The sequence below is a fragment of the Pinus tabuliformis genome, chromosome 7 (genome assembly GCF_031772625.1).
Source record: "Pinus tabuliformis cultivar Carrire ecotype Pingquan chromosome 7, CPIR1, whole genome shotgun sequence".
In the NCBI taxonomy this organism is placed as follows: domain Eukaryota; kingdom Viridiplantae; phylum Streptophyta; class Pinopsida; order Pinales; family Pinaceae; genus Pinus; species Pinus tabuliformis.
Genome location: NC_142293.1, coordinates 1676798166 through 1676820559, shown reverse-complemented (window position 1 = coordinate 1676820559; position 22394 = coordinate 1676798166). Strand labels below are relative to the sequence as shown.

Here is a 22394-nt window from a genome sequence, read left to right as displayed (position 1 = left end):
TATATATATATATATATATATATCGCGTTTCCCCGTTTCCAAAATTTGGGGAGGTCGCATTTCGTATCGCTTCCCGTTTCGGAAACTCGTACCCGTTTCCCCGTTTCGTGCAACCTTGGTCCCAGTATACGTAATGCTTCGACCGTTACGATTCCCTTGTCCCATACCTGAAGATCCCGCTATAGTGGGTTGGTGCACTGCTTGGTCGTTGCTGATTACTGCATGAATTCTATGATTACCTTGATTGTTTGATATTGGTCCCTCTCCAGTCCTATGCAACATATTCGACGAAGCTTCTGGGCAATCCCGTTGAAAATGCGGTCCCCCACATCCCCAACAATTTAGCGGCGTTGATCCTCTTGACTCAGGACGTGAATTTCTAGAGAACGAGCTTCGTCCTCTCATGTTGATTCCTCTCGAATTTCTTCCTCTGCTGGCAGTACCTCGAGATGACCATGACCTGGTGGTTGATGATTCCGAGGCTATAGTGTTTATTGCCATGGGAGCTCTTGTTACTATATTTCTCGAGGTAGACCTGTTACTGTAAGGTGGCCTTGAGCTACCTCCATTGAAGAAATGTCGAGGAGTCTTTCCTGGAAATCCTGATTGTAAAGGTTCTGCTAGCCCTATCTCTTTTTTGATTCCAAGGTGCTCTTCTTCATAACGACCACATTCAACCGCCTCGGCTACTGATGACAGTTTCCACATGCTTACCAAGGCTCTAATGCGAGGATTTAACCCAAATATGAAGCGTTCAGCTTGACGTTCATCAGAATCTAAGTAGTGAATGTATTTTACAAGCTCCATAAACCTTATCTCGTACTCTTCCACTGTTTTATTTCCTTGAATTAATGTATGAAAGGCTCTCGCTTGTTGTTGTTGAAAGTATGGAGGTAAATACTTTGCGCGGAACCTTTCCTCAAACAGTTCCCAAGGGACATTATCCGATGTAAGGTGCAGCTGCTTCTCCAGATTTCCCCACCAAATTAAGGCACTCTCCTTTAATTGAAACATGGCATTTTTTGTTTTTGCCGAAGAAGAATATTCTCTTAACCTAAAGCATCTGTTCATTCCTTCTAACCATGCTTCAACGCATTCACCTGCTCGACGTCCTGAGAATTCTGGGAGCTTAATTTTCTGAAGCTCCCTAGAAATGTCTTCTTTCGCTCTTCTGGGCTCAAAATTCTTCGGTTCCGCTGAACTGGTAGCCAAATGTTGACATTCCTCTTTGGTTTTAGCCTTAGTTGATTCTTTTAATGTCTCCAATAAGGCTTCCAAAGAGTTCATTATCACAGTCAACCCTGGCGCTGGGGCGATTGATGTTGATAATGGTCTTGGTGGTGATGATGGTGATGGAGATGACGGTGGCGGCATTATTGGTGGTGATGCTGCCCGATCACGTCGTCGTCACTCATACGTCCTTACCATTGTAATGGTTCCTGAACACATAATAAAATTATATATATAAAAATTGAGGTAGACAACCGAATTTAACACATAATTTTCCTTTTGCAACTTCACATTCATAAACGGGTATAGTTTTGCTATTTTTATCCGCTAGGCGGATCTTACTGGTACCGAGGTCAAGGAGGGTGGTCTCGCGACCTCCTTGTCCTAATGCAGGGTATTCTATCCTAGTATGAATAATGCAGAAGTGTATGGTTATTAGCTCCTAAGATCAAACATCTAAATAATATCCACAAAATGAAAATGTTAAATGTCTCGCTACAATGTACATCGGTAACATACCGGTCATACCTCAATCTAGCTATTACCTTTAAAGAAGGTCATACATAATTATATTTTTGAATATATTACTTAGATATGGATTAAACCTATAATAAAATGAAGGGTTGTTCTGGTTCCAAATCAGTTTGTCCTTTAGCCGGAAAATTTACCATAGACATGTCATGATTACAATCTAGAAGAGATACACTTCAGCAGTGTACCATAAATGTAGGTTGGGGTCAACTGAAGGATAAATTCAGATCAATAGTCAAATTGTACCTAAAAATGTAGGTCAGTGGCCTACATATTGCAGTTGATCAGGCAAGGAAGAAAAATAGTTCTTTTAATGTTTCCACAGCATCCTACTTTGAAATTTGAGTGACCGAGGACCAAAGGCACCAACACTGTGCAACATACACTTTTACTGAAATCATGGTAATCCAAGCTCTCTTCCTGAGCGGTTGCGTTGCCCAATTTCACAGCATGTGATATTCAAGGAGCAAACCTAACTGACCCTTCTCCCAAAGTTAGATTTCATGTCTTTGTAACCAGGCTTTGAACAAGCCACACTAGTTTGGTATTTTCTTATTATCCTCATTTGCTTGAGGTGAATTGTTTTTGCTAAAACTGATAAGTACCTACTCCTCATTCTTTGTACCAGACTCTCTTAAAATGAGACTTAGTTTTGTATTGTAAGAATTATTGTGATGGCTTCTATATTTTACTTCTATTTATAGACATGATTATTTCTTAGTATGAACTTACCATTAATTGGAAACCCAGCTCTTACAATTTAAAAGAATATATGTTGCATATATAAAGGGCATAGAGTGTGTGCTAGACCAAATTGGAGTTTTATGATCTACTGATTGGATGTACTTGGAAATGACTTCTATTCCTTAATCTTAGTGTTATGTGCAGTAAAGTATACACAATGTTTCCTAATTATGCTCTGTATAAGGTCATACATGCAGTTTTGTGCTTCTGTACTTTAATTCGAAATCCCTGTTTTGAATGAACTAATCCCAAGTATACCCAAGGTGAAACTGAATGGCCCATTGTCCTTCCTCACCCGTTTAGAATAACCCATGCATACATTACTTCCATGATTTAACATCCCTCATTTAGTATTCCACTGCTAATCCAATACTTATTCCACCGTTCATCTGTTCAAAATGTCATTGGCATAAAATAATTAAGTTTTTAAAGTGGACATTCAGCAGATAATGCAGCATAAAAGCAATATAAGGTATGCAATTTAACAGTTCACCTTGGCACATGACAGAGGGGTAATTGGCATTTGCATTCAGTAAACTTGAATGCATTTGGGGACAATGTAAAGATTATAAGAGGTTAGTTTAATAGTATGTAAATAAAATGATCTATAGTATCCTTTCCTACATTAGTGCACCATCTCATTTCTAGATGTTTAAGAGCCACCTACAGGCATTATGTAACGGGACTACAAAATCAAAACTTTGTAAGATCATGACAATGTTAGAGCTACTTTAGAGATGACCTAGCAATGCATTATATTGAAACTACTCTGTACCTAAACACAAATCCTTGTATGTAAGTACGTTTATGTACATCTAATTTTTGTTTATAAGCTCACGAGATTGTACTGGAAGATCATAAAGTTATGGTTTTGGAAAAATACTAGTTTGCTGAGTTTAATCATTATTGTAGAACCTTCATAAATTTCAGCATGGAACTTAGTTTTGAAGAATTATTGAAGCAGTATCGATGATAACAAGTATGGATTAAACTTTTTACTAGCCACTTCTAAAGATTGCACAGATGTTGCAAAAATTCATGATGCTGGAGCAATTAATCTACGAAAATGGTTGACCTCTTTCCAAATCTTTGCATTATTTTAAACTGATAACGCTGCCTTTTTCTCGATTCCTTATTAAAGGAATTGATGCAATAGCAAGGTTTTGATGATTTCCTTGTGGTTACAAAAGTGCCTATGGTAATAAATTACCATTTGTTTTTATATTTATAGCAACAGGCAAAATGGAGATAAGGAGTTTAAAGGACCTATGGCTAAGAGACCTGGAGATACTCAAATGGGTCCCAAAACATGCTATCTTTGATTTAATGATTGCTATTATGCACAATGTACAACATGCAAAATTATGACAGCAAACAGCAAAACAACCTATAATTCATGGTGATCAATAAATAAACAAGGCTTTTGAATAAATAAATAATTGAAATGGTTGCAGCAATTTTCCTACGTTACCGGATCCGCTGAAGGCAAGAGGTGGAACCGCGGATCCCCGAATCCGAAACTGGTACGGATACGGATACGCTAGGATCCGTGTACGGTCAGTTAGTGACTTAGTTAATGACTATCTGCCAGCGTATATATATAAAGATTTAAATAAAATTACACGTGGTTTTTTAATACCATCTGCTGGCTTTTATATATATATATATATAGATTTCAATAAAATTATGCGTCAACATTTTTTTAATTACTTCGGCGAAAAAATTTCAGAGACGGACAGTGCAGTCATCAGCGCAACAAATTTTTAATTACTTCGGCGAAAAAATTGAAGAACTACGGTTCTGCTATACCAACTCCCATAAAATATGAATCGAATCATTTATCCTATCCACATTTTAATTGATTTTATTGAATTTGAATAATATTTTAATGTTGTCATAAATTCCGGTCAAATATAAACACACTACTCGCTTTAGATATGCCTTGAAGCGTGTCAGCAAATCGATTCCATGGCGTCATCGATCCATAGTTTTAATACAGTAATACATGTTTTATAGTTTCATAATTTGATATATACGCCTGCTCTCACGAATGTAAGATTCCAAATCAATCTGATTGTCAAAATAAGATTATCAAATACAAATCCATGGGATATTGAATTGTATACAGAAGTCTGAGCTTTCAAATTGTCAACTCAGGCTTTTTGCACGATAACACATATTGTGACTTCTACCAATACCAAACAGTGATCTTAATACCTTTCAATATAAAGATTTCCGATTTAATTAAAAGGTTTATTTTGATGTTAATATCCGGATCCGTATCTGTATTCGTATCCGAATCCTGGTAACTTAGCAATTTTCCAATGGTTGAAAAATGCATAACACAGCGATTAAATGGTAGCTGTCAACCTTTAAAAGATGGCTACCATGAGTCTCAATAATACATTCTAATTTTCTCATAAAACAAAATCTTATGCCAAGAGGCACGGAAATTGGCTGGTGAGAATTTTTAATCACCTTAGCTATATGGCTCACACGGTCACACTGCAGGGATATTAAAGGTAAAAGGAAACATGAAGTAATTGCATATCAATTACTGATAGGCTGTTGCATTTACCAGTTACCACCATTAGACTATGCTAACAATGCTGTAGGAGAGATATACAGAGCTACCTAAACTTTTAGTCTTTGATGTGAAACTCAGAATCTGATTCGAATTACAACTTTGAATTTGTAATATAATTGGTGCAGGCTTGCTGAAGACAGAGACATTCTTTCATTCCTCAAGACACGACAGAGGTTTATGATGGCCCTTTAGTCATATGGATAAATTTACAACTTTAAGAAGACTCGGCTGCATCTCAACTTATTTGGTTTCAACAGAACTCGAGATTTTGGGCAGAACTGTACCCAACTGATTCTGAGTGAATGTATATGATTCAGAAATGCTCAAAGACATACACTGCCATAAGGCTTTTGTTCTTTACTATGCGATGATTATGTTAGTACATGGCTAAAGAAACTTGATGTCACACATGCTAAGATGACAGTCAGTACAATCAAAACTGGGAGCAATCATGCTATATTGCTGTTATAATAATGCCGAGGCATGTGAATACTGATTTCATACATGGCATAGTGATGTGATCAATATAAGAGAGCTGAATGTCAACGCCAAATCAAGGTCCTGTATTTGTGCAAGTGCGATATAGTCATAAGGATACTATAGTGCGAGTCATAGTCTTGATGAGTGTGAGGTCCAATGTCTACACTTATAGTGCACTGATCTATGGCCTTTGCCGTGAAGGCAGACTGGAACAGGCTGAAATATGCACTGGTGAAATGAAGGAGAACGGTTTACAACCCAACCAAGTAACATACATATCATTGATGGATGGCAACGTCAAATCAGGCAAGGTGGATCATGCTTTTGATCTATTTAAGTAAGATGATAAATGAAGGATGCCAACCTAATTATCGAACTTATTGAGTGCTTATGAATGGTATAGGTCAAGAAAACAAGATACAGAAGGAAAACTTGATCACTGATAAGGATGCAGTAGGTAGTTCAGATCCTGATAACTTAGATGGAATTCATGACCTGGATGGAATGCCACTTGAAAATAAGCATTAACAATAGCTAACATTATCATAAGAAAGGTTGGCTCACGCATAGAAGGAAAAATCAGCACTTAGCAAACCCAGAAATCACATGTACACATCAGCATATAATTACAGTCTTCAGATCTGTTTGGAAATACACACACAGGAGAGATAAAACATGGAATATGAATATAGGAGTACACACTGTCACAAGGGTACCAGTTTAGCCAATTTGTGCCTTTCTACAGGGAGAATCGGTCCATTTCAGCAGCTCGTTCCTGTAGTGGCTTATTAAATGGATATACCTCTGCTATTGCATGCTCAGACTCGTCCAGTTCCAAAAGAAGATTCGGCTGGTAAAATTATAACTCCCAAGTTCAGCCAAAACGCATGGCAGAACCTACACAAACTCAACCTGAAGCATTTTTCATTAATTTTTGGCATGCGCAAATATTTCAATGTATTTTTGTTAATTGATACTGTCATGAATATATGGACGCTTAGAGATCTTCTCGTTGAGAGATTAAATAAGAAGATTATTTAGAGTTAGGAGTTATTTAATTATGATTTATTTCATTTTAAATATATATATACATTTACAATGATTGATTAATTACCGATTTTAATAGTCAGGGCAGCTACAAAGAGTAACTTGCCATCAGTTTAATAGATTCAGATTATTCATGACATAAGCTCGATAATCATGTCAGAGGAATGAAACCAATATTTTTTTATAATTGGGTTGACTGTAGGTTGGTATCAGTTTGAAAGTGGATGAAGAACTATCTCCTCTGAGGATGGGACTTCCTTTCTTCGACTTGGTTTGCATCCCGAATTGATGCATCTAACCAAATGCGACGGATACATCACATTCGTGGTCTGCATGTGTGGTGAACCCCGAATTATTCCAACCGTCCATCGATCCATTGCGAATCTTGCCCCTAATGGTACCCCGGTGGCGCGTTGGTAAGGCGTGGTTGTTGGAGCGCACAGGTCAAGTTTTCACTAGGTCCAAGCGTAATTCAAGACGGTCAGATGTAAATTTGGCAATATTCTAACAAAACTTCAAGGCCATGGACCACATGGGCATTTCACTCTCTAACGAAAATATGTAAATCGAAAATATGTATTAATACGCCAATTTGAAATTCGGTACGGATATTCAACGTACAGGGAAATCACAACAGTTAAGAAATCAGAATTATCGATTTCATGTACCCATCTGCTCTTCATAAACCCATTAGCATCCATTTCAACTGCCCTTTTTCCATTACCACTGTAAAACGCCGTAGAGAACTCATGCGTCTAGGGTTTAGTGATAACACACAGCGCTTGTAAAGATTGTTGGTCCAAGAATGAAAAGCCAGATGCAAAAAGTGCTTCTAATGCCTCCCGTCTCAGTTAGAACGGTATACCGTCATGCGAAATAGTTCAGTAAGGTGGAGGTCTCGAGGTTAGGGAAGGGGTCGTCTCTATGAAACCGCAAAAATGTAACCAAGAATTTCTTACAAGTTTTTACGCAGCAGAATTTAACCACAAAACTTACAAGAGCGTAGGGCCTGTGAGGTCCCGAAGGGTTTGAACGACAGCTCTGATACCATGTGTAAGAACCGAAAAATAAAGCTGAAATACAGGAACCGTAAAAGATTTAGAATACCTACCTGAACTGCTGCCTGCTGCCTGCTCTGGTGATGATGCTGCGGCTACTTAATCCAATTACCGGAAGACCAATTTCCACCCAGCCAGACTGAGCAGAGCCTGGCTGCTCAATCCAGTAAGCTTCCCAACAGAAGCTCACTGTCCCCCGTGCCCAGAACCTCAGACTGCTTAAAGCTCTTCCAATGGTCAATTTTCTTCCTCCTGGTTTGTCCTCCTGATTTTCTCCTGCTCTCTTCCTCCTGATTTTCCCCTGCTCTCTTCCTCCTGATTTTCCCACCCCTGTTTCTGGCTCAGCTATGCGGTTTTATAATTGCGGGCTTGGCGGTGGCCGCCCTCCTCCTGCAGCCACCGCTCTTCCTCCTCCCGCCACGCCTTCGCATTCATTTCCAACTCTCAAACATTTATTCATCTGATCTGTTTTGTTTATACATGTACTTTGTTTATATCACCAGGTTTGGTTTATGCGTCACCTTTTATATAAGGTTTTAAACTTTATATTTTATTATTAAGTTTTAATAGCATGAAGGTATTATAAGGTTTTAAACATTATATATATGTGTTATTATTATTATAACACTATTACGTTTCATTATAACCATATAACATATCCCTTGTCACTTTATAATATTTATATGTACTTTATCATATTTGTTTGTCATTTTGACCTTTCGATATTCATGTATACCTTTACTTTATTTATGTTTGTTTTTAATGTAAGCTTTAGAGCTTTAGATTAATTAATTATTAATACTTATACTTAATTTTTATTCTATTTTATTAATATTATTTTTAGTTATTTAATTTTTTTATTTTTTTATTTTTTTATTTAGGAGCATATAATATGTGTATTTAGAGATGGGTTGTTACAGGTGGTGTCAAGACCTCAAGACATATATGTGGTACGTTCGAGATGGATCTACAAGATCAAATATGCTACGGACGGCAGTGTTGAGAAATACAAGGCTAGGTTTTTGTCTAAGGGGCATGCTCAAAAGGAAGGGATTGACTATGAGGAAACCTTCGTCCCAGTAGCTAGGTATACATCTATTAAGACCGTGATATCTCTTGCAGCCCAGATGGGCTGGGAGATCCATCAAATGGATGTCAAGACGGAATTTCTGAATGAAGTAATGGAAGAAGACGTATACATTGAACAACCAGAGGGCTTTGAAACTCATGAGAAGAAGTCTAATGTATGCAGACTGAATAAAGCTTTGTACGGGCTGAAGTAGTCACCGAGAGCATGGTATGGTCGAATAGATGGCTACTTGTAGAAGATGGGGTTTGTCAAGAGTGACACAAATCTGAATCTGTACTATCTGGTCGTAGAGAACGCACCGCTTACCTTAGTATTATATGTGGATGATCTCTTTCTGACATGATCATTTGACTGCAAGAAGAATCTAGCCACAGAGTTCGATATGAAGGATCTGGGACGAATGCACTACTTCCTAGGGTTGGAGGTTTGGTAGCAGAAAGGAGAAATCTTCCTTGGGCAAGGGAGGTATGCTACAGAAATACTGAAAAGATTCGGGATGGGAGACTGTAGACCTATGCCTACGCCAATGATCACCATCTGGAAGAAGATTGATGCATCAAAAGACAAGGATGTCGCTCGCACCCTATATTGGCAACTCATAGGGTGCCTGATGTATTTGGTCAATACCAGGCCAGATATTTGCTACGTTGTCAACACCCTCAATCAGTTCATGGTGGAAACAAAGAGAGCACACTGGGCAGCAGCCAAACACATTCTCAGGTATTTATAGGGAATAGTTGATTATGGGTTCTATACACCAAGGGGAAGCATATTAGGTTGAGTGGATTTACCGATGCAGATTGGGCAGGAAGTTCAGTGGATCAGAAAAGTACCTCTGGGTACTGTTTCAACATTGGATCACGAATGACCTCCTAGTGCAGTAGGAAACAGAAGTCTGTGGCTCTGAGCTCATCTGAGGCAGAATATATGGCAGCAAGCACAACATCGTGTGAGGCCATATGGCTTAGAAAACTATTGGTCAACCTATTCAGAAGAAATATTGAGGCAAACAGGAACATGTGCGATAATCAAAGTTGCATCAAACTCTCTGAGAATCCAGTGTTTCATGATAGGTCAAAGCGTATTGATATCCGGTGTCACTTTGTCAGAGACAGTGTCCATCAAGGAGCTGTACAGTTGAGCTACACTCCTACAGGAGAGCAGGTGGCAGATATCCTCACCAAGGCCCTTGGAAAGTCAAAATTTGACTACTTCAGGGAAAAGATGGGGATGGTAAAGAACCCCTTTCAGAAGTAGAAATGAGTGTGTTAGCAGCACAAATGAAGAGGGAGTTGCAATGCAAATGCAGTATTGGGAGAAAGGACCAATAGCAGCACAGATGCAGAGGGAGTTGTCGTACAAATGCAGTAGTGGCAGAGCCATGGGCAGCAGTAAAGGATACAGTAGTGCAGAGGATGTTGGGCAGGAAGGCTTAGCATCAACACAGGAACCGATGCCGGATGATCAGGGTGATGCTCAGTGAGGAGTATTGCCAGAGCACAGTCCTCGCTAAGAGGGAGTGTTGATTTGGGGTAGCATCGGATGTGCTCTAGCCACGAAACTTGGTGGAGAGGCTAAGGCACATGAGATCTCCAATACCCAGAAAGGGTTTGGGTAGATTCTAAACAGTGGAAGACGATAAAATAATTAATATTTTAACGTAATCCCTAAGTCTAAACTTAGGGAAAATAAAATATTAATGTGAATTAATATAAAATTGTGTTAAAATGGTCCAAAAGTCATGGATCGAGCCAGATCTAATCTTAGCCATTGATTAGGGACTTAATCTTGGTCGTCGATTTGTCAACAAGACAAGCATAAGAGGAGGCTTGAGGGTCACTTGGAGAATACACTAAGGGAGACTAGTCAATTCAATTTCTTGAGCGAGGTTAGCTAAGAAATTGAACTAGTGGTCTGGTGAGCAGTCAAGAGGCGGCAAGTACGGAACAGAGAGACGAGAGATCAGTGCAGAGGCAGAAAAGGCAGATGTAGGGCCAGAGGGAGCCATGTAGAGGCACCAGAGACTGCGCAGAGCCAGCAGGGCCTGCGTCATCCACGCAGAGGCTGCAGGAATTACGCAAAAGGCTAGAGAGGCTGCGCAGAGTCTCAACGGGCTGATGCAGAGGGTTTTAGGCCGTGCAGAGGTCAGCAAGGCTGATGCTAGGTTCAGGAGAAGTGTTGGAGAATTTTTCTATGAATAACTTATGGTGGAATAAGTAGGAAAAGTAAATTAGTTACTGCAGTGATAGAATTTTCACAGTTGCTTCTGACATTCTTCAATTCGACCTTCTACAGCATACCCAAAATATTTCTTGGGTCTCTTACTTTCTCTAAATAATCCTTGCACTGCCCCATGACCTTCTACATCAAATAGTGTGGATTTCAACCAATTAGGTCTTTTCCTTGTTTCTAGAATGACCACGGGTTGAACAGGTTCACTAGGCCCTTCTTCTTCATGGTGTGATTCTTCTCCTTCCTTGTCAACTTCCTCCTCAAATATCGGAAGTTCTTCATCATCAAAATCTATAGAAAGTTCTTTTGACTTCTTGAATGCTATACTCTCATCAAATATGACATCACAACTAACTTCAATGTGATGTCCATCTCTCATATAGATTCTATAAGCTTGTGATGAGTTACTATACTTAACAAACATACCTTTCATACCGGAAAGATCCAGCTTCTTTCTTTTGTCCTTTGGTATATGAATATACACAGGACACCCAAAGATCCAGAGATGATCTACAAATGGTTTCTTTTTAGTGAACACTTCTTTCGGAATCTTGTTATCTAAAGATCTGTGAGGACATCGATTCTGAATGTAGACCACTGTCTTTGTTGCCTCTCCCCACAAAAACTTAGGTAGATCTTGATCGTGTAACATTGCTTTTACACTTTCTTCAATAGATCTATTCTTTTTTTCTGCGACTCCCTTTTGTTCGAGATTATATGGGACTATCAGCTCCCTCTTAATCCCAGACTCATTACAGAATGCTATAATCTTCTTGGATGTATATTCTCCTCCATTATCAGATCTTAGTATCTTGATTCTTCTTTCTATAAGGTTCTCCGCTTCAGCCTTGAATTCTTGAAATTTTGTAAATATGTCATCCTTGGTTTTCATTAAGTAAACCCAGGCCTTTCTTGAATGATCATCTATGAATGTAACATAGTATATATGGCCTCCAAGTGATTTTGGAGTCAAAGGGCCACACATATCAAAGTGAATGAAATCCAAGATTTCTTTCGACCGTGGAGCATTTCTTCTAAATGGTCTATTGGTATTCTTGCCCAATGCACATCCCTTGTAGACACCGTCATGATCTTCCTTTAGATTTTGGATTCCATCTACTATGGAACTTAAAGTTGGAAGTATTTTGAAATGTAGATGACCAAACCTTCGATGCCAAAGTTCACATGGACTAATCTCAGCGTGAACTAGGGCTTGGTTTACAGGAGATATTAATCTATAAAGCCTTCCTTCTCGAATACCAATAACTTTAGCTTGATCTATGCTTGAGTCTTTTCCCCAAACAACTACTTTTCCATCAATGAAGGCTACTCTATCTCCTTTGTCTTCTAAACTTGAAATAGAAAGTAAATTTTTGTGCAAACCTAGAACAAATAGAATGTTGTTGAGGTGGATGTTGCTTTCATCTTCGAGTTTTATGGAAGATGATCTAATGCCTTTCACAGGATAGCTTTTGTTGTCTCCAAGTTCCACAGAGTAAGAACATTTTCCTTTTGATAAGGTCTTCAATCGATTGATAAGTTACCCACATGTCTTCGTCTTGGAATGTACCAGAGAGAGTCGAGAAGAGACCTTCATCCCTTTCTTTGATTGATGCCTTCTTTGAAGAAAATCAGAAACTCCATGCTCCCTTGATAACTTCCTTGAGATGGCTTGCAATTTTCTTGATGACCTTCTTCATTGTAGAGGAGATCTTCATGATGCCCTTAGAGAACCAGAGCTCTAATATCATGTTTAGAATTCAATAGGGCAATGAATATGTTAATTCTCTTAACTTGACAATTGTTTGTGTTATCTTTACTTATTAGCTTTGTTCGTTATTATTCCAATGTGCAATACATCAAATAGCTACCAAAACAATAAGAACAATGACACAGTATATAGGCTGCAAGCCAAGGCCAAAGCCCATCCTCTTGAGGGGAAAACCTATAAATCTCTTCTTTGCTTAGATCTTTCAATTGACGACTACCACGACCTAGAGACTGAGACAAATAACCTCCAAGATCAAGTTTACTATGGCCTCCTGCTGCAATATCTTCGACCTCCCAGTAGATCTAAAATTCTACTAACCAGCAACTGCTGCAATTGTTGTTGCTTCTCTAGGAGAGTTTGATCTTCCTTTAATAGCCTACCTCTTGACTCCGCCTGCCTTGTCTTGAGTCTTAGGGCTAATAAGATGCCCTAAGAGACCTTCACTTGCCTTCCCTTCTCTTCTGCTTCCAAGATCGAACCACAAGAGATCTTAGCGCAGAAACCCTAACTTCAATCTTCCTAAGAGAAATAGGTAAGGCCCAGAAACACTTCGACTTCTTTGATTTCTTCTTCTTCGCACTTCCTTCTTCAACTTCTTCTTCTTCTGTTTCTTCGCATAAGAGAGGAGTGAGTGAGTGATCCAAATGGAGGACGAATTCCTTTATATATAAGGTTCTTCAAGGGTGGGCGTGGCTCTTCCTGTAGGCCAACTTGACAACTCTTTAGGTCGACTTGATCTTGGAGGTATTTTGACACTTTAAAGACAAAATAACTTTTTCTTTACAATTTACAATGTGCCCATACGATTTTCAGTATATGAAAATGACTCTTATACCTAGGACAAACCCTAGAAGCACTCAATGGGTGCTTGACCTATAAAACAAAAGAACTCGAGCATGAAACCCATGCTCCAATAATAATAATAATAACTTCTTTTCATTTTATATTTACAATAATACATTTCACACTTATGAAGACCGAACCTAGTTACACATTTTTCAACATTAGGGACCTACAGCAGCTCCTCAACTGCATGAAGCACTCCTTCCTTTGATGTTATGAATTCCTTCGTCACAGAGTCTTCATCCTTTGGGACTTCTACATAGGGCACAGACCATCCATCACTTTCATCCGCAAGTCAGTCATGTCATTATTCGTTTCATCAAAAAGTGATCGATAAGTCCACATCTAGCCTTGCTCCATGTCACAATGCCTTCTCCATGTTGTCTTCTTGGGAAGGATCTTATCATTGTTATCCCGTCCGTGTGGACTACTCCGCTGGACATTAGACAGACCATCCTTGTGTTTTCTTGGTTTCAAGGACCGTCACCCCTGTGTGGACTATTCCGCTGGATGGTGTACTTGTTTTCCCTTGAACTTTTGTTTCAACCACTGCCACATCCGTTGTGGACTATTCCTTTGGATATTGCACAGACCCTTGTTGTTTTCTCGTGTGTTTCTTCCTGGGTTGGGACAACTCCCTCTCATCAAGAGGCTCACTTCACTCTGTCCTTTTACAGTAAGAGAACCTAGACATGAGTTATATTACGCACTCACCAAGCACACGTACCTTGTTGTTTGAAGATACCAATGTAACACTCTCATGTGCTGACAGCTTGAGCCAAGGCATATCTCTAAGATAATGGAAACCGGGCCATCGTACCAGATGGGACTCCTACACCAAAAGGTGTGAGGTCTAGTTGGGACTTCATACCGAGGAGATCCCCCTTGTTGGCGGGTCCAGCATCGTCAACAAGAGGCCAGAAATTTTCCATAGAAACTCTGCTTTGGAAGGCCGAAAAGACCTAACATTCTGACACAAAAACCCTTGCTTCAACGAAAGATCAAACAATAAACCCAATTTTGTTTTGCGCTGGCCTCAGCAACCCAACCGAAATTTCTTGAAAAATAATTGTTGAAGTTGTGTAATGGGATGAAACCGAGTCTTTCTAATATATACTAGATGATGGGGGGCTTCAAAGGAGGGGTCGATATGCCCAATAGACCATGAATTCGGCCTTAGTTAAGAACAGTAAATTCATTTTTTGTTGCTGGACAGCTTGATCAAAATTGGAAGAAAGCAGACCTTAATTTGAAATTCAAATTTTAATATATGGAGCCAAAAGTAAATTGTTTTAGGAGGCCGACTTAAATTCAATTATTTGGTAATTTATCCTTGATAAAATCTTCATTTAACTTTCACTAGAATAGACCCATTTAATTTTGATTTCCTTAGATAATGAAAAATTCTAGTAGCACCTAATTTGGGGTTCCTTGACCAGTGAATGGGGTTCCAACCTTTAAGAAGTCATATCTCCTCAACTGAGAGGACCCACGGGACGTGCCACCTACCGTTGGAATCGGGATGACGAGGAGAATCAAATGAAGATGGTTATGAGAGCAAATTCACTGATATTCATCCTCAAAATCTTCAACAAGTGTGGGGCAATATGATTAGGCATGTGGGCTTCCAGGACATCTTGACCATTGGAGCTTCAATCAATACAATCCAGAGAAATATTAAGAGCATTCAAGGATCGGCGTTGGCATCAATGACAACACCATTCAACAATTATATTATATAAGTGATGACAGATAGATGATACAATGACATTGATGGTGTACTATAATATTGGATAGTCACAATGGTTGATAGGTCATGTCGCTCAGGATGTGTCACTTCATTTCATATCTATATCTATATCTATATATATATATATATATATATATAGTTCCAAAGCCAACAGCCCCCAACAAAGGCTGCTTGGGCAGGGTATTCAACCCGGGGAAATCCTCATGCCATATGAGCAGTAATAGGTGCCAAGTAATATAGAGTTTGGTGGTTATTTTCGAATTTTCCAATATTTGTCATTTGCCAAGGCACTGGCCCAGTTATGATATACTACAGGATCTTTTAAAAATTCCAAGCATCATAATTATCCATAAAAGACTGCCTAAATTTCTATCACGTAACCATAATCATGCCCACAACTACCTCATAGTTCATACATACTATTACCCAGAATCAAAATTCAAAGCAGTCGATGGCTTTGCCCGCTACAGAACTAAGACACTTAAGGCTCTGTCCTGGACTGTACAAACTAGAACAGAAAATATCAGAAAGTTTTCAAAGTCTAAAATTCCAGCTTTGCTGGCTTATCTGGAACCCAACAACCTGCTCAAAAAGTGGGAGCAAGTTACTGCCTAACGATGATCTGGTTGTTGAATCCTGGAAACCCAGCCAGAGGAGCTTCACCAACATAAGAGCCTAGGTGCCTCTCCCACACCATGATTTCCTTAATAACTTCGCCAACATTTGTTATCCTAGCTCCATGCTCTTTTCCACTACTACAATTTTTACCCACTCAGTCATTTTTAAATTTTAATACCCTCCCTTCTAGTGCACTTGAGAGTAATGTTCCTGCTCACTGTTGTGTACTTATGCCATTTGATTCTTTCTTGAAGATACCAAGCACATTCTTTATTCGTAATATGGATCTGGTCGATGATGATTCTGGGGTCACCTTCCACTTCTAAGTTTTGGAAGCCAATTTTAAGGCTCAACTTGATCCTTTCTGCAAGAGCATCCATCTCAGCCCTGTTATTAGTGAACAACCCTAGAAATTTATTAAAAAAAAAATGATCCCTTCCTCACTATCATGTATTTGTTCTTCCCCTCTGGCAGGTCCCAGATTACCTGAATTGTGAAAATTGAGTTTCATCCAATTTTCCTTGGGAGGATTCTATAAACAAGGACTTCTGTTGTCCTTTACTTGCCATTCTTCAATGGGGTAAAAAGCTATCTAGAATTTTTTTGCATTATGGAATTTGGTAAATTGAGAATGTTCCATAAGCTAAGGAATATCTGCAGTGAAACTCAGAAGATTAATATTAACATGATAAGGCAATTGGTTTTTCTTTGGGAGTTTATACTAACAATGTAAGTTTCTGAAACCAACATCCTATGCATTTGGAAATTGTATCATCATGAAATATATCCAAAAAGCAAAAGGAATTTCAAGAATACTAGGTACGCAATATAAATAAGAGGCCTACTAGTTTCTGTATGATCTCAATTACTTTGATTGAGAAAATCTTCACAGAATTTGCAAGTTGAACAAGGAAATACCTGCTTGAGTCTTCCCACTGGGGTTGATCTGGAATAGGTCCATGCCAGTTCAGATTTTCAATCTTCGCAAAAGTTTTACGCTAAACAAGACAAGGAAATTATTTATCAATCCTTAGATATACTACATGAAAGTTAATGCAAACCGTCCTACAAATGTAGTGTCAAGATTAATGTACATACCAACATGCCCATTAAAAATGATGGCAATCCATGCATGATTCATATAGGTAATCCATCCATTCTAAACAAAACAACCAAAGAACTAGGACATTCCATGCTTTCATTTGTTTATATTGATCTTATTTTGTGGTTGCTAATGTAGAGTAACAACAATGGCACTGAGTATGTTTGTAAACGTGCCTAAATAAAATAAAAGCAATGTTATGAGGGTACAAAGATGGCATAGTTTTACTGATATAGCAGAACGAATTACATATATATAATGTAATCACTAAAATCAAGGTATGATGCCCAGGTCCTGGCTAGTATAGGCTAGCTACATTTTCTTCATCCTTTTCTTCCTATCAAGGACGTTTTAGTCTGCACTGTAGTGCTGAGAAGTATCTTTTCAAGAGTAAAGATGTATGTCTAGAATTGCAATTTTCGGATGTAAAACTTCTCCCTCGTCTTCCAAATTTCACACTTCATAAAAAAAACTTGCCAAAGGTTCACCGCATTGTGTTTGTAATATGAACTAAAGGATCCAAACATAAAGCATTTGACCCAATACATTGTAAAATAGTGTAAGGGCCGGAGCAAAGGGGATTCAAGTTTCGACTTGTGGTGCCAATTGTGAAATCACTGTTTATCTGAATGCAACCATACTTTTCCTTCTACATGGAATGTATGAGGCACACTGTTGCTTGTAGTGTAAGGGTTTATTACCCCTCATACTGCATGAGGATTGCATGTGTGATTTTTATCACACATTATAGGGATTTGCAGGATGATAACTTCATGAGGATGGCATTTCAATTGGCTTGATTTAGTATTTTCGATTGGAAAGGACTTATTTCTTCTTGTTGTATGGTCATGTTTTATATCTTATGGCTTGGTATTCCTCTCATAGTTCATGCCTTCAATTGATGGATCACCATCTTCGTATAGATTTGATGATTATGGAGTATGCTAGTTGATTTGGTGATTGTTGTTGAAGAATGTAACTAGTGTCGGTTTTCATAATTGTATTTGATTCATGATGTAATGCACCTATCAAAAGAAAGAAAAATAATTTTTTATTATGAAAGAAAAAATATTTATTAGCATGGGTTTCATGCTTTATTATTTTATTTTTAGGTCAAAGCCTCCATTGTAGGCTTCTAGGGTTTATGTCATGAGTCCTAGTCCTTATTATTATTTAATAACCCCTTCTTGGGCTTTGTAAAACAAGAAAGAAATTTATTTTTGTGTCAAGAGTGTCATTTGTGTCTCCACCAAGTTGGCCAACAAGAAGGCAAGTCAGCCTCAAAAAGGAGCCAAAAACCATTATAAATAAGCAACTACTTGACTCATTTGGATGACACACACAATCAAGTTCGATCTACAGTGGCAAGAGAAAAGGAGTGCAAAATACCTAAAAGAGGAAGCAAATACCCTAGCAAAGAAAAAGGAAACCTAGTGAAGAAGTTTAAAGACCATTTTCTCTCTTTTGACTTACACGTGCGAAATACTGAAGATGCAGGAGGGTCGAAGTTGCAAGTCTGCAATAGGGCTGAGATTCTGAAGCTAGAGGGCCAAAATTCTGAGTTGAACGAGGGTTGAAGCAGTTTGACTAAGGTTGACTATTGAAGTTTGTCTATTCATCTTGAGAGGCTGACTTGGTGGGTAAAAGGAGGATCTTTGTCTAGGTCTAAGGTCTTGGATTGTCTCAATTTGATTTTGAATAGTGGAAGAGTTTGACAAGGTTTTTCCCCTTCATAGGGGTTTTTCCCTAGTTAAGTACCTATATCTAGTGTTATTGATCTTCATGCTTTTGATTTGATGATTGCTTGATGAGAAGAAGATAAAAGAATAACATAAAGAAAGCTAATAAGAATACAAGAATATCACAAGTAATTGTCAACATCACTGTTGATAATATCGGCGATATATCGGCGATATTCGAAAATATCGCGATATTTTCGGCAAAACGATATATCGCCGAGAAAATATCGCGATATTTTCTGTTTTTAAAATATCGCGATATTTTCAAAATATCGGCAAATATCGGAAAATATCGGCAAAATATCGCGATATTTTGAAAATATCGGCTATATTTAAAAATCTGAAAAAATTATTTTTTATGCTTGCCGATATTTGCCGATATTTTGCCGATATTTTCGCCGATATTGCCGATAAGATATTTTCTGGACCCTCGCCGATATTTTCCCGATACCGATATTATCAACACTGGTCAACATAAGAATATCATTCTGCCTTTCTGATTTTATAACAATTGTTACTCTTGTTTCAGCAGGGGTACTCCAAAACTTTTGACCACGCCATTTATAAGCCCAAATGTGTGCAATTTATAATCCTGTAAGGCCATGTGGGATGATGATGTGAAAGAGTATCCTAGATCCCCGATGGTGGATGGCCATGACTAGTCTTCTTAGTTTCATCTTCATAGTGCTTGGTTTTATGGCACTGCTAACAACCCCCTAGTGGGTGGTAACTCCCTGCCTTAATGGGCATTCTTATGTCTTGGGTCGGTATGTGGGCATTATGGAAGTAGACCTATTAGGACACATGATGTATGGGAACACTTCTTGTTTAAACTTTAATCCCTATAAACGTGATCACTTCTTCTACCTTCCGCATTTTCCCTTTATCTCGATACAACTATTTGTTCCCTACATGGACCATCTTCTTATGTATGCGTGCCTCTTTGGCTCAATCTTCATTACAGTTTCATAGTTCACTGTGTTTGCGCTCCCCAAGGGATTGTTCCAGATCCTCCAAGACAGTGAAAAGTTTTGTTGCAACCTCCAAGTCAAATCACTCAAAACACCCACCTTAAAGTTCCTTTTCCAACTTTGGGATGCCTTCTTAAGAGGTGAACTTCTTCTTTGGGGCAGTTATAAGGTCAAAAGGGGCAACGTGGCATCACTGTTGAGGAAGTAAAGGATTAAATCAAGAAAAGGACACCTACAAGGACCAAAAAAAACCTCAATAATCATCAATCTCAAGCCTTAAATCACACATCAAATAACCAAATGGACCAAAGAAGAGATGTCGTCCACCTTTTCTAGCTGTTGGAGGAATTCAAAGTCAAGTTGGGGAAATGTTGAGCAAGTTTAGGGAGTTGCTTGGCCTCCCAAGCCTATTTAAATTTTCTTCAAGTCAAAGCAAGCCAAGATCTAGGGAACGTTGTGGTTCTAGGCCAAATTGACCCTCTAAACCTGTAAATTGAATCTCTTTGTTGGGACATCACCTCAATTTTTTAGGGTTTTAAGCAATGTAAAGACAAATTTTGTAATTTGACTTAGTCCCCAAGCAATTTTTGCATGACACATCACCTTTTTTTGGGAGCAAAAGGAGGATAAATGTTGAGAAACTCATCTATAAACAAAGAGCTCTCCATCCTTTGAAAATCGTTGTGAATTGTTGAGATTATTGTTGATGTTTGCAAGATCAAGTAAACATGTGGAAGTCATTTAATTACCCTTTAACCTTAGCAAGTACTTTAATTATTAACTAGTTTATTTTTATGAGAAAAAGTGAGTTTAATGTAATGAAATGTAAGGTTATTTGCATGAGTGAATTAGACAAATTTCAACCATTGATTTCGAGTGATGTTGAGATCTAATCTCACTTGTCAATCAATTTGGATATTAGGATTGTGTATTTGGTAAATAACTCAAGCTTGTAAAAAGAAGGATGGGCTAAGGAAGAAGACACATTTGGTGAGCACAAGACAATGAGACAGTAAAGATTGGGTGGAAAAGGACATTCATCTAAGTGTGCAAATTCTAGTGGAAGAGAAAAAGGAGTAAGCAAGGGAGAAAATATCCAACATCCAGCAAGATTACAGCTCTGATTTTTCAGAGTTCTTGTAGCACAAGGAGGCCACACAACTCGCACATGTGGCAGACAAAATTTTCTAGAAATCTGACACATGTACGAGCAGAGTTGGTACAATGATTAGGCAGGTTTGTAGTAGCCGTAGGAAGCTGATCCGAGCTTGCACATGCATAGGTAGAAGTCGTACAGGCCACAGATAGATCACACATGCATAGACTGGGTTGTAAACGCCAATGTTAGATCACACATGCACATGAAGGAAGGAACCAGATATTGGAAAGAGGCCATACAACTACAAAACTGGGAAAGAAAAAGGATTGCTTAGCTAGAAAATTTCTAGCTACTTATTTGTAATTTTCCTCGCTCGGCAAAATTTTCCCTGTTGTGAAAGCCCTTGTATGATGAAGACTATTAATGAAATAGCAAATTTGAAGCGTATATTTTTTTAGTGTGTTTGTGCATGAAATTGGCCACTTTACTTCTGCTGAATTATATTTTATTCATTGGTTAAAATTCCAATTTGTGCATCTTATTCAATGAGCATATTTAAAATTAATTTTCTAGAAGGAAATTCTCTAGGAAATAGTTTTTCGTAGATTTGGGTTAGAAAATTTAACATAGTATTTGTTGCCACAAAATATAGCAGGCCTTGGAGAGGGGTATCCTACTAGGCTGTTACTAGATCAAGTGACAACAATGGGGTAGTGGCCCAATGTCACCACAGCCAAAACCCCCTGCTACTTATGGAATTTCACCAATGGGAGTGTTGATTTTCCAAGATCTTCTAATCTGATAATTACTTTCTAATGATATCTTAATTAATTCATCTAATGTCGCATCCATCATTACGCAATTATACATAGAAAATCTCAACTAGAAGACAATAATGACATTAGGATCATGAGGTGACAACCAAACACAAGAGACACAAATTTTTCCTTGGGAAAAACCTAACTAGGGAAAAAACCAACATTTTTTTCTTAGCAGAATTTGATCAATTCAACAAATGATACAATCTGATTTTCCAGTCAAACTAGGTCAAATTGACCACATAAACTATACAGGTCAAACTTGGTCAAACAAAGAAATTTTCGACCTTCTACAACAGTTAGTCAACTCTGGTCAAACAGGCTGAATTTTGGCATCTTGCAACTGCCTTAGAATTTCGGTCAACCTGTCAAAACATCAGTCAAACTGCCTAGTCAAAGTTCGGTCAAACATATCAGAAAGATTCTTGGTCAATGCAAATCAAACTTCCGTCTTCTTGCTCTCTCTCTCTCCTTCACACGTGTGAACTGAAAACATATGATTTTGAGTGATCCAAATTGCTCCAAGTGAGGGAGCTTAAATATATATTTATAGTGGTTGAAGGAGCCCGAATTGGTGTGTCCATTTGTTGGGCCGACTTGACTTTTGGAGGCAAAATTTTGAATTTCAAAATTTAACGTTTCCCTCTTTTATTTGAAGCCAACTTGAATTCAAATTTGTATTTT

At 38.3% G+C, this 22394-nt stretch overlaps 1 protein-coding gene across 3 annotated transcripts in view; it reads right to left on the bottom strand.

Annotated features, from left to right (window-relative positions):
* Positions 1-22394, bottom strand: part of LOC149254893 (isoamylase 2, chloroplastic-like) — a 542818-nt gene that overhangs the window by 136144 nt on the left and 384280 nt on the right. For all 3 annotated transcript variants that reach the window (XR_016267196.1, XM_089460267.1, XM_089460266.1), the window contains exon 23: positions 16900-16979. Coding sequence is in view for 2 of the 3 variants with exons in the window: in XM_089460267.1 (XP_089316393.1) it covers positions 16900-16979 (80 nt within the window). In the remaining variant the exon portion in view is untranslated. The remainder of the gene's footprint in view (positions 1-16899; positions 16980-22394) is intronic.